The 14,034-nt window shown below is 42.5% G+C and overlaps 1 protein-coding gene across 2 annotated transcripts in view; it reads right to left on the bottom strand.

The window, feature by feature from the left end:
- Positions 1 to 14,034, bottom strand: part of epn3b (epsin 3b) — a 71,565-nt gene that overhangs the window by 31,658 nt on the left and 25,873 nt on the right. For both annotated transcript variants that reach the window (XM_061881264.1, XM_061881265.1), the window contains exons 3-4: positions 13,843 to 14,001; positions 8,084 to 8,167 (exon numbers count right to left, since the gene is read on the bottom strand). In XM_061881264.1, coding sequence (XP_061737248.1) covers positions 8,084 to 8,167; positions 13,843 to 14,001 — 243 coding nt within the window. The remainder of the gene's footprint in view (positions 1 to 8,083; positions 8,168 to 13,842; positions 14,002 to 14,034) is intronic.

Raw genomic sequence — 14,034 nt, 5'->3', positions numbered from 1 at the left:
CATGTTTAAAAATTTATTTTCATTTTTTGCGTGTTTTCTTCTCTTTTAAACCATTCAATTAAGTGTTTTTTTCATCAAAAAACCTTCCGTAAAAGGAAAAAAAATGTATGACGGAATGACAAACAGAAATACCCATTTATATATATGTATATATATATATATATATATATATATATATATATATATATATATATATATATATATATATTAAAGGTAAATTAAGCAAATTGGCTATTTCTGGCAATTTATTTAAGTGTGTATCAAACTGGTAGCCCTTAGCATTAATCAGTACCCAAGAAGTAGCTCTTGCTTTCAAAAAGGTTGGTGACTCCTCCTCTAGATCAACATTGGGTCTATCTGTCAATTAATCAATCAATCAAAGTTTACTTATATAGCCCTAAATCACCAGTGTCTCAAAGGGCTGCACAAGCCACAAGGACATCCTCGACTCAGATCCCACATTAGGGCAAGGAAAAACTCAACCCAATGGGATACAATGAGAAACCTTGAGGGGACCGCAAATGTGGGGGCCCCCCCGGCCGACCGGTGTCGAGTGGATCTAGCATAATATTGTGAAAGTCCAGTCCATAGTGGATCTAACACAATAGTGTGAGAGTCCAGTCCATAGTGGATCTAACATAATATTGTGAAAGTCCAGTCCATAGTGGATCTAACATAATAGTGTGAGAGTCCAGTCCATAGTGGATCTAACATAATATTGTGAAAGTCCAGTCCATAGTGGATCTAACATAATAGTGTGAGAGTCCAGTCCATAGTGGATCTAACATAATAGTGTGAGAGTCCAGTCCATAGTGGATCTAGCATAATATTGTGAAAGTCCAGTCCATAGTGGATCTAACACAATAGTGTGAGAGTCCAGTCCATAGTGGATCTAACATAATATTGTGAAAGTCCAGTCCATAGTGGATCTAACATAATAGTGTGAGAGTCCAGTCCATAGTGGATCTAACATAATAGTGTGAAAGTCCAGTCCATAGTGGATCTAACATAATAGTGAGAGTCCAGTCCATAGTGGATCTAACATAATAGTGTGAGAGTCCAGTCCATAGTGGATCTAACATAATAGTGTGAGAGTCCAGTCCATAGTGGATCTAACATAATAGTGAGAGTCCAGTCCATAGTGGATCTAACATACTAGTGAGAGTCCAGTCCATAGTGGATCTAACATAATAGTGAGAGAGTCCAGTCCATAGTGGATCTAACATAATAGTGTGAGAGTCCAGTCCATAGTGGATCTAACATAATAGTGTGAGAGTCCAGTCCATAGTGGATCTAACATAATAGTGAGAGTCCAGTCCATAGTGGATCTAACATAATAGTGAGAGAGTCCAGTCCATAGTGGATCTAACATAATATTGTGAAAGTCCAGTCCATAGTGGATCTAACACAATAGTGTGAGAGTCCAGTCCATAGTGGATCTAACATAATAGTGTGAGAGTCCAGTCCATAGTGGATCTAACATAATAGTGTGAGAGTCCAGTCCATAGTGGATCTAACATAATAGTGGGAGTCCAGTCCATAGTGGATCTAACATACTAGTGAGAGTCCAGTCCATAGTGGATCTAACATAATAGTGAGAGTCCAGTCCATAGTGGATCTAACATAATAGTGAGAGTTCAGTCCATAGTGGATCTAACATAATAGTGAGAGTCCAGTCCATAGTGGATCTAACATAATAGTGTGTGAGAGTCCAGTCCATAGTTGATCTAACATAATAGTGTGAGAGTCCAGTCCATAGTGGATCTAACATAATAGTGAGAGAGTCCAGTCCATAGTGGATCTAACATAATAGTGAGAGAGTCCAGTCCATAGTGGATCTAACATAATATTGTGAAAGTCCAGTCCATAGTGAATCTAACATAATAGTGAGAGTCCAGTCCATAGTGGATCTAACATAATAGTGAGAGAGTCCAGTCCATAGTGGATCTAACATAATATTGTGAAAGTCCAGTCCATAGTGGATCTAACATAATAGTGTGAGAGTCCAGTCCATAGTGGATCTAACATAATATTGTGAAAGTCCAGTCCATAGTGGATCTAACACAATAGTGTGAGAGTCCAGTCCATAGTGGATCTAACATAATAGTGAGAGTCCAGTCCATAGTGGATCTAACATAATAGTGTGAGAGTCCAGTCCATAGTGGATCTAACATAATAGTGAGAGAGTCCAGTCCATAGTGGATCTAACATAATAGTGTGAGAGTCCAGTCCATAGTGGATCTAACATAATAGTGAGAGAGTCCAGTCCATAGTGGATCTAACATAATAGTGAGAGAGTCCAGTCCATAGTGGATCTAACATAATAGTGTGAGAGTCCAGTCCATAGTGGATCTAACATAATAGTGAGAGAGTCCAGTCCATAGTGGATCTAACATAATAGTGTGAGAGTCCAGTCCATAGTGGATCTAACACAATAGTGTGAGAGTCCAGTCCATAGTGGGACCAGCAGGAGATTTTGTCAATATAAAGTTGTTAAAGATATAAGTTGTATGGAAACATGTATAGTATAAAGTTCCGAAACCCGGCCATATCTTTCCAGGGTGCCAGATCAAGGGCGGAGAAAAGATATGGCAGGGCTGGGGAACTTTATTTTTTTTTAAAAGCTGATCTTAAACATGTCACAACAGGAAGCTACAATCGCTCTGACAAAACTCAAAGTGTTAGCCGAAACTGTCAGCAGGTAAGAAGAACCTCAGAAAAACACAACAATCTTTGTCTGAATACAAAACTAGCACATCTATGCATGCTTGGATATTGTTCTTACTAGACACAAAGAAGGAAAATCTCCCATGCTGTCACTCACTGTAACCTCCCCAAGAGGCCTCAAACCACAATTTGCAAAACACTACTGCAGGGGTGTCAAACATAAGGCCTGAGAGCCGGATCAGGCCCGTGAACAGGTTTTATCCGAGCCCGCGGGATGAGTTTGCGAAGTATAAAACTGAGCCAAAATTTTTGAATGAAAGAAACCGATGTTCTAAATGTGTCCACTAGATGTCCACTAGATGCACTGGCTTCCTGTGCACTTAAGATGTGACTTTAAGGTTTTACTACTTACGTATAAAATACTACACGGTCTAGCTCCATCCTATCTTGCCGATTGTATTGTACCATATGTCCCGGCAAGAAATCTGCCTTCAAAAGACTCCGGCTTATTAGTGATTCCTAGAGCTCAAAAAAAGTCTGCGGGCTATAGAGCGTTTTCCGTTCGGGCTCCAGTACTCTGGAATGCCCTCCCGGTAACAGTTCGAGATGCTACCTCAGTAGAAGCATTTAAGTCTCATCTTAAAACTCATCTGTATACTCTAGCCTTTAAATAGACCTCCTTTTTAGACAAGTTGATCTGCCGCTTCTTTTCTTTCTCCTATGTCCCCCCCTCCCTTGTGGAGGGGGTCCGGTCCGATGACCATGGATGAAGTACTGACTGTCCAGAGTCGAGACCCAGGATGGACCGCTCCTCGGGACCCAGGATGGACCGCTCGCCTGTATCGGTTGGGGACATCTCTACGCTGCTGATCCGCTTGAGATGGTTTCCTGTGGACGGGACTCTCACTGCTGTCTTGGAGCCACTATGGATTGAACTTTCACAGTATCATGTTAGACCCGCTCGACATCCATTGCTTTCGGTCCCCTAGAGGGGGGGGGGTTGCCCACATCTGAGGTCCTCTCCAAGGTTTCTCATAGTCAGCATTGTCACTGGCGTCCCACTGGATGTGAATTCTCCCTGCCCACTGGGTGTGAGTTTTCCTTGCCCTTTTGTGGGTTCTTCCGAGGATGTTGTAGTCGTAATGATTTGTGCAGTCCTTTGAGACATTTGTGATTTGGGGCTATATAAATAAACATTGATTGATTGATTGATTGATTGATTGATGTCGCAATGGCAATTCTTTGTAGATTAAGCTACATATTTAAAAAAAAATAAACCACATGTTAGTGCACCAGTCAAGGAAAATGAGCAAACTACATAAATAACATCCTGTAATTTGATTTTGACATAATTTTATCTTGATAGAATGAAAATTAACACCAATGAACATTGTCAAATAATTTTTTCAGAAAGTATAAATAACGACAGATAAAGATAGAATACTATTAACGACAACATGTAAGTGTAAAAAACAACAACAAAGCCATTATGATTTCTACATTTTCAGAATGTGCTTGTTCTATTTTTTATTATTTTTTGTCCTGTCCAGCTTCTCAGGCAAATCATATAGTTGATGTCGATGCCCATATTGGCTGTTCACATTTACTTTACAAAACAGAAGCTTGTTCTATTTTCAAACAAAAACAAACAATCTGAAGTTGTCTTATATTTTCTCCACGTGGCCCCCGGTCTAAAATGAGTTTGACACCCCTGACCAAATGTAACCTGCAGTATGTTGACTATTAGTTAAGTTATAATGTTATATTGAACTCAATGTTGGATTTTCTGAGTGACTGCTGTGTAACATGTTGTGTGAGACTTGTGCAGGACTACGTAAGTTGCTGCAAGACATACTTGATCAACCACCATACAGGTCACACTGAGGGTGGCCGCATTAACAACTTTAACACTGTTACAAATATGCGCCACACTTTGAACCCGCACCAAACACACTTTGGGAGAACATCTGCACCCCAACACAACTTAAACACAAGAGAACAAATACCCAGAACACCTTGCAGCCCTAACTCTCCCGGGCTACAATACACACCGCAAGTAGGGAGGGTGGGGGTGTGTATAACGTAGCTCGGAAGAGTTAGGGTTGTATGGGATTCTGGGTATTTCTTCTGTTGTGTTTATCAATCAATCAATCAATGTTTACTTATATAGCCCTAAATCACTAGTGTCTCAAAGGGCTGCACAAACCACTACGACATCCTCAGTAGGCCCACATAAGGGCAAGGAAAACTCACACCCAGTGGGACGTCGGTGACAATGATGACTATGAGAACATGATACTGTGAAAGATCAATCCATAATGGATCCAACACAGTCGCGAGAGTCCAGTCCAGAGCGGATCCAACACAGCAGCGAGAGTCCCGTTCACAGCGGAGCCAGCAGGAAACCATCCCAAGAGGAGGCTGATCAGCAGCTTAGAGATGTCCCCAGCCGATACACAGGCGAGCAGTACATGGCCACCGGATCGGACCGGACTCCCTCCACAAAGGAGAGTGGGACATAGAAGAAAAAGAAAAGAAACGGCAGATCAACTGGTCTAAAAAGGGAGTCTATTTAAAGGCTAGAGTATACAAATGAGTTTTAAGGTGAGACTTAAATGCTTCTACTGAGGTAGCATCTCGAACTGTTACCGGGAGGGCATTCCAGAGTACTGGAGCCTGAAATGAAAAAGCTCTACAGCCCGCAGACTTTTTTTGGGCTTTGGGGATCACTAATAAGCCGGAGTCCTTTGAACGCAGATTTCTTGCCGGGACATATGGTACAATACAATCGGCAAGATAGGATGGAGCTAGACCGTGTAGTATTTTATACGTAAGTAGTAAAACTTTAAAGTCACATCTTAAGTGCACAGGAAGCCAGTGCAGGTGAGCCAGTACAGGTATATATGTATGTATATATGTATATAAAGGTATATACAGTATATACAGTACAGGCGTAATGTGATCAAACTTTCTTTTGTTTATGTTGTAGTACGGTGCGGATGTTCTCCCGAAATGTGTTTGTCATTCTTGTTTGGTGTGGGTTCACAGTCTGGCACATATTTGTAACAGTGATAAAGTGTTTTTTTATGGCCACCCTCAGTGTGACCTGTGTAGCTGTTGATCAAATATGTCTTGCAACTGCACACGTGCGTACAGCACAGGTAGAAGGTACGTGCAGTTGACTTGCACGCTGTCTGCACAGGATGGAGAGGGCTCCGAAGGCAGTGCCATTATTGCATCCCCTGAATATTGTTGATTAGGTAAAAATCAACAGGGAACTCAAAGGAATGGATGCCCTGAATCCATTGGAAAAATTGGGCACGTTGGCAAGTATGACGCTGTCAAGCGCCATTCATTTTAAAGTTGCGGGCTGCACCAACATTAAATTGTCATATCAAAGTGCGGGCCGCAAAGTAACGTCTTGCGGGCCGCAATTGGCCCGCGGGCTGCATGTTTGAGACCCCTGCACTAATGCAAAGTAACTAATTTTAGCAGTGTTTTGATCACAGAGAAATAACGTAGCTACAGCAGCTATTCCTGCCACTGCATCATCTCTGAGTTGGTAAGTTAATTCTAAATGATCAATCATGCCTCCCACTTGTATAGTAGAAAGTTGTGGCCACAAACCGACAAGTTGGTACATTTTGACATTCAACTTAGACCTAGAGATGGCAAGAAAGACACAAAAGACACTTGTTTTGATTCATTATCACCATTTTTTTTTACGTGCGTGAGTATTATGATTATTTCTTCATCTAAACGGGAAGATACAAACATCCCATCAGTTGGCATCCCAGTGAGAGCAGATATTGTACAGTAAGTGATTGTTGTATGATGTTCCTAGTTTGTATTTATTGTTTAGCACTTAGCAACAGTGGTTTTGCTGGATCTGCTGATCACTCAGCTTCTAATACTTGTCACTCTTACTTACTTGTCACACCTACTCAGTGGCCTAGTAGTTAGAGTGTCCGCCCTGAGATCAAAGACTATAAAAATGGGACCCATCCCCTCCCTGCTTGGCACTCAGCATCAATGGTTGGAATTGGGGGTTAAATCACCAAAATGATTCCTGGATGCGGTACCGCTGCTGCCCACTGCTCCCCTCACCTCCCAGGGGGTGATCAAGAGGATGGGTCAAATGCAGAGGACACATTCCACCACACCTAGTCTGTGTTTGAGACAATCATCGGTACTTTAACTTTGACTTTTAATTCATCCTCTGTATATTCAGGCTCAAAAAATAAGGTTCTATCTAGATCATCATTTGTCCCGTAGTAGTCGTTGGCTCTCATGACCCTAGTCATGATTAGAAGTTGTTGTTGACCATGGATGAAGTACTGACTGTCCAGAGTCGAGACCCAGGATGGACCGCTCGTCGGGACCCAGGATGGACCGCTCGCCTGTATCGGTTGGGGACATCTCTACGCTGCTGATCCGCTTGAGATGGTTTCCTGTGGACGGGACTCTCACTGCTGTCTTGGAACCACTATGGATTGAACTTTCACAGTATCATGTTAGACCCGCTCGACATCCATTGCTTTCGGTCCCCTAGAGGGGGGGGGGGGGTTGCCCACATCTGAGGTCCTCTCCAAGGTTTCTCATAGTCAGCATTGTCACTGGCGTCCCACTGAATGTGAATTCTCCCTGCCCACTGGGTGTGAGTTTTCCTTGCCCTTTTGTGGGTTCTTCCGAGGATGTTGTAGTCGTAATGATTTGTGCAGTCCTTTGAGACATTTGTGATTTGGGGCTATATAAATAAACATTGATTGATTGATGATTGTTTTTGAAGAAAACAGCAAAGGTTGTGATGCGTCTGTAAAGGTAATACGCCGCCATATGCCTAAAATGAGCAAAATGCGTACATATTTAATGTTTTTATAAATGTGAATTAATACGTTACCAATATACGTCGTGGGTATAAAATGTTGGAGGGTTTTTGAGGTTTTTTAGAGGACTTTATAGGCCAAAAAGACTCCCGTTATCTCCATTGTTAGGTTACTTTTGCGAGCATTTATTTACAAGTTTGAATGCATAAACAAAAGATAAACATATCTGTGCTTGTCTCTCATAGGGATTGTGAATGATAGGCAAAATTCCCCAAAAAGTGAAGTTTTCTTTTAAAAGGCGGGTTTGTATGCAATGTATTTGCGCCTTCATCGTTTGTCGTAAAAGACAAGGAACATTCCACATATCCACATAACTCCACATCTTATAATACACATATTGAACTACTCTTACTTTTGTTTGACGGTTAAAAATACTTAAATACTTCTTTAATTATTAGGGTTTTAGGATGATGACAGTGTGACCCCACAACAACTTCTATTTCCATTGTTTCCTATAGGCAGACCGTTTACTATTAAAAAAAGAAAACAGAGACTAACTAGCATGTTCAGCCTTAGAGGTCCCATCGTACCTGAATAGTGAAGGCGTTTTCGCGACACTGTTGAGCCACTCTCTCTGATCCCGTCTTCAGCAGGTAGTCCAACAGGGTCAGTGCCTGAAGTACAATGATGACAGGCAAACTGCTTAGTTTCTTTACATCTCTATTTGATCGTTTATTTTCTAAATTACCATTGGGATTTTATACCTGAAGGGATATTCAATTTTCATTCTGCTACTTCCATCCATCCATCCATTTTCTACCGCTTATTCCCTTTTGGGGTCGCGGGGGGGCGCTGGCGCCTATCTCAGCTACAATCGGGCGGAAGGCGGGGTACACTCTGGACAAGTCGCCACCTCATCACAGGGCCAACACAGATAGACAGACAACATTCACACACTAGGGCCAATTTAGTGTTGCCAATCAACCTATCCCCAGGTGCATGTGTTTGGAAGTGGGAGGAAGCCGGAGTACCCGGAGGGAACCCACGCATTCACGGGGAGAACATGCAAACTCCACACAGAAAGATCCCGAGCCTGGATTTGAACCCAGGACTGCAGGACCTTCGTATTGTGAGGCAGACGCACTAACCCCTCTGCCACCGTGAAGCCCTATTCTGCTACTTCTTGGTGATATATTGTCAACACCTTAATTCAGTCTCAAATTCGGCGAATATCTATTTTGGACTACGTGAGGCAATTTAGGGTCCTGCATACAAACGCCAATCAGCGGTCAGAGCAGAGATTCAAACCCAGAGCTGGCCGGCTGAATGGTGGACGAGCTAACCACGTGTGCAACTGTCTTTTTACCCTGTAAAAACAAATATTACAACACATATATTTCATACATTTGATAAGCGGGAACGGAGTTAGCTGTCACATTTTTCATATTCCGCCACCAGAAGGCGCTGTTTTCCCAAGAGTAGTATGGACATTTACTGGAAATTGACTGTGCACCAGTGCACAAAGCAAGGTCCATAAAGACATGGATGACAGAGTCTGATGTGGATGAACTTGACTGGCCTGCACAGAGTCCTGACCTGAACCGGATAGAACACCTTTGGGATGAATTAGAACAAAGACTGAGTGCCAGGCCTTCTCGACCAACATCAGTGCGTGACCTTTTTGATTGATTGATTGAAACTTTTATTAGCAGATTGCACAGTACAGTACATATTCCGTACAATTGGCCACTAAATGGTAACACCCCAATAAGTTGTTCAACTTGTTTAAGTTAATCAATTCGGGGTCACCAATGCACTTTTGGAAGAATGGTTGAAAATTCCTATAAACACACTCCGCAACCTTGTGGGCAGCCTTCCCAGAAGAGTTGACACTGTAACAGTTGCAAAAAGTGGACCGACATCATATTGAACCCAATATGGGTTAGGAATGGGATGGCACTTCAAGTTCATATGTGAGTCAAGGCAGGTGGCCAAATACTTTTGGCAATATAGTTTTGATGCCTTCAGTCCTGCAAATCTGGGCAGCCAGATAACATCTAAATATCCTTCAATAAGCACACAGGTTTGGTATTTTCTTACTATTTTAGTAAAGTCATTTACAAGGAGTAAAAATAATGGCTACTCGGAGTTAGCAGCTACACAACAACTGAGCCCACAATAGCACACAAGCTAGACAAATCTTAGACTTGTCCTTAATTGAACAATATTTCAGTCTAAAACGCGACATACGAACAAGTATCGAATAATTTGAGTTGTATATTCCAGATACAAAGTCTCTCAGGTACAAGCATATTAGAAAGTATCCAGAAACAAACGTGTCCGCATCATTTGACGTATGAGCTTAATTGAATGCATCGTTGTGGCCGTTAGACGTCGTCAAACACTCACACACCTCAATTTAATAAATAAAATAAATAAATGGGTTGTACTTGTATAGCGCTTTTCTACCTTCAAGGTACTCAAAGCGCTTTGACACTACTTCCACATTTACCCATTCACACACACATTCACACACTGATGGAGGGAGCTGCCATGCAAGGCGCCAACCAGCACCCATCAGGAGCAAGGGTGAAGTGCCTTGCTCAGGACACAACGGATGTGACGAGGTTGGTACTAGGTGGGATTTGAACCAGAGACCCTCGGGTTGCGCACGGCCACTCTCCCACTGCGCCAAAGTCCATTCAAGTTAAAGTTAGTGTATTTCATACCTATCATCTCTAAGTAATTTCACTTGATCAACCATTTTCTAACATTACAAAAGTATGTTTGAGTCCTGTTTTTATCAATCAATCAATGTTTACTTATATAGCCCTAAATCACTAGTGTCTCAAAGGGCTGCACAAACCACCACGACATCCTCGGTAGGCCCACATAAGGGCAAGGAAAACTCACACCCAGTGGGACGTCGGTGACGATGATGACTATGAGAACATGATACTGTGAAAGATCAATCCATAATGGATCCAACACAGTCGCGAGAGTCCAGTCCAAAGCGGATCCAACACAGCAGCGAGAGTCCCGTTCACAGCGGAGCCAGCAGGAAACCATCCCAAGAGGAGGCTGATCAGCAGCGCAGAGATGTATATACATATATATATATATATATATATATATATATATATATATATATATACACATATATATATATATATACATATATATATATATATATATATATATATATATATATATATACAGTACAGGCCAAAAGTGCATATTACATGTTATTATAAATGTGTACTACAACGTTACATATACAATACAGGCCAAAAGTTTGGACACACCTTCTCCTCCTTCAATGCGTTTTCTTTATTTTCATGACTATTTACATTGTAGATTGTCACTGAAGGCATCACAACTATGAATGAACACACGTGGAGTTATGTACTTAACAAAAAAAGGTGAAATAACTGAAAATGTCAATTCTATTTTCTTCAAAATAGCCACCCTTTGCTCTGATTACTTTTTTGCACACTCTGGGCATTCTCTCGATGAGCTTCAAGAGGTAGTCACCTTAGGGTTTTTTACTTCACAGGTGTGCTTGAAGTTAATCGAGAGAATGCCAAGAGTGTGCAAAGCAGTAATCAGAGCAAAGGGGTGGCAATTTTGAAGAAAGTAGAACATAAAACATGTTTTCCGTTATTTCACCTTTTTTTTGTTAAGTACATAACTCCACGTGTGTTCATTCGGTAACACTTTAGTACGAGGAACATATTCGCCGTTAATTAGTTGCCTATCAAAGTAACAAAGACTTAATTTTGTCAGGCTTGTTCCTGACAGTTTGGTTATGCTTTAGTTTTTCCTCTATGTTTGTCTTTATTTCCTGTCAGCGCTTTTATTTTGGTTGGTTTCCTGCTTGTCTCCCTGAGCGCTGTTTCCCCTCAGCTGCAGCTAATTGGCACCTGGCCACACCTGGTGTCAATCATCCATCCATCCATTTTCTACCGCTTATTCCCTTACGGGGTGGCGGGGGGGCACTGGCGCCTATCTCAGCTACAATCGGGCGGAAGGCGGGGTACACCCTGGACAAGTCGCCACCTCATCGCAGGGCCAACACAGATAGACAGACAACATTCACACACTAGGGCCAATTTAGTGTTGCCAATCAACCTATCCCCAGGTGCATGTCTTTGGAGGTGGGAGGGGCCTATCCCCAGGTGCATGTCTTTGGAAGTGGGAGGAAGCCGGAGTACCCGGAGGGAACCCACGCATTCACGGGGAGAACATGCAAACTCCACACAGAAAGATCCCGAGCCTGGATTTGAACCCAGGACTGCAGGACCTTCGTATTGTGAGGCAGACGCACTAACCCCTCTGCCACCGTGAAGCCAGATGGTGTCAATCAGCCAGAGGCTATTTAAACCTGCCCTGCCATCCAGTCTGGGCTGGAGTATTGTCGATGTCGTTACTGCTTGTCCTTGTCGCTGTCGTCATAGCGGTAAGCAGTTCCTAATAGCTATTTACAGCTTGCTGTCTCCTAGCTGTTGTTTCATGTTTTCCTGTTAGCTAGATCTTGTTAGCCATTAGCTGTTTCCAGTTTTTCTGTTTGCTGGTTATCGTTTTCATTTTGGCCATTCCTAGTTCCTGGTATGTGTTTTACATTTATTTTGAACTTTACATCATGTTTTCCTGGACAAAGCCTGCCTTCTCTGCAATTCGGGGTTCGTCACCAACACTTTGTGACAAATTTAGAGTTATTTGGACACTCGGGGAACATGTAAGGGTCAGAGTTACTAATAAGCAATAATTCTGAGGTTAATGAGAGAAGACTCTTAGTTAATGGCTTACTGGTTGTATGATAAGACCATGCAGAATAAGACATTAATAAGTATTTAATAATGACTAATTAAAAGCTAATATTGGGAATATTGGAAAACATCCGCTTGGGATGGTTTCCTGCTGGCTACGCTGTGAACGGGACTCTCGCTGCTGTGTTGGATCCGCTTTGGACTGGACTCTCGCGACTGTGTTGGATCCATTATGAATTGAATTTTCACAGTATCATGTTAGACCCGCTCGACATCCATTGCTTTCCTCCTCTCCAAGGTTCTCATAGTCATCATTGTCACCGATGTCCCACTGGGTGTGAGTTTTCCTTGCCCTTATGTGGGCCTACCGAGGATGTCGTGGTGGTTTGTGCAGCCCTTTGAGACACTAGTGATTTAGGGCTATATAAGTAAACATTGATTGATTGATTGATAATATGTTACTAATTTGCATGTTATTAAGAAACTAATTAATGGTGAATATGTTCCCCAAACTAAAGTGTTAATGTTAATTCATAGTTTTGATGCCTTCAGTGACAATCTACAATGTCAATAGTCATGAAAAGAAATACAAAACTCTGAATTACCTTTTTTTTTAGCTAAATGCTGTCCCCCCAAGTTAAAAAGATTGGACACTCACAGACTAGAGTAACAATTGTGACAATAACCCTGTTCTACTCCTACAGAAAGAAGTAGAAGCATTTAAGTCTCATCTTAAAACTCATCTGTATACTCTAGCCTTTAAATAGACCTCCTTTTTAGACCAGTTGATCTGCCGCTTCTTTTCTTTCTCCTATGTCCCCCCCTCCCTTGTGGAGGGGGTCCGGTCCGATGACCATGGATGAAGTACTGACTGTCCAGAGTCGAGACCCAGGATGGACCGCTCCTCGGGACCCAGGATGGACCGCTCGCCTGTATCGGTTGGGGACATCTCTACGCTGCTGATCCGCTTGAGATGGTTTCCTGTGGACGGGACTCTCGCTGCTGTCTTGGAGCCACTATGGATTGAACTTTCACAGTATCATGTTAGACCCGCTCGACATCCATTGCTTTCGGTCCCCTAGAGGGGGGGGGGTTGCCCACATCTGAGGTCCTCTCCAAGGTTTCTCATAGTCAGCATTGTCACTGGCGTCCCACTGAATGTGAATTCTCCCTGCCCACTGGGTGTGAGTTTTCCTTGCCCTTTTGTGGGTTCTTCTGAGGATGTTGTAGTCGTAATGATTTGTGCAGTCTTTTGAGACATTTGTGATTTGGGGCTATATAAATAAACATTGAAGATTGCTTTGATTGATTGAAACTTGTCTTAGTAGATTGCACAGTACAGTACATATTCCGTACAATTGACCACTAAATGGTAACACCCCAATACGTTTTTCAACTTGTCCAGAACGTCGCTTCAGAACGGTATCTGACAGGAACAGGACGCAATAAGCAGGCAACACTGTTGAGAGCAGTGAAGAAAGGCAAATGAGTTATAAGATGAAGGAGCCAGCAGTGAAAAAAAAAAAACTGACCACCCAGGGTGAAGACATAAAAATGGCAGCAAATACAACGTCTTTCACCTTGTAGACGTGCCTCCAGTTCTTGCCGCTGTCGTTGAGGCGCTTCCACACCATACCCATGACCTCAGCAAAAGCCACGACATTGAATGTCAAGTCAGCAATTTCTGACATGAGCGAAGACGACGGCCCCCAGGGGTCATTTGAGGTGGCCTCACGGACCTGCACACCAACAGCAGAGGGAAAAATAACCCC

Source organism: Nerophis ophidion, linkage group LG20 (genome assembly GCF_033978795.1).
Source record: "Nerophis ophidion isolate RoL-2023_Sa linkage group LG20, RoL_Noph_v1.0, whole genome shotgun sequence".
Lineage (NCBI taxonomy): Eukaryota > Metazoa > Chordata > Actinopteri > Syngnathiformes > Syngnathidae > Nerophis > Nerophis ophidion.
This window is presented reverse-complemented; position numbering and strand designations above follow the sequence as displayed.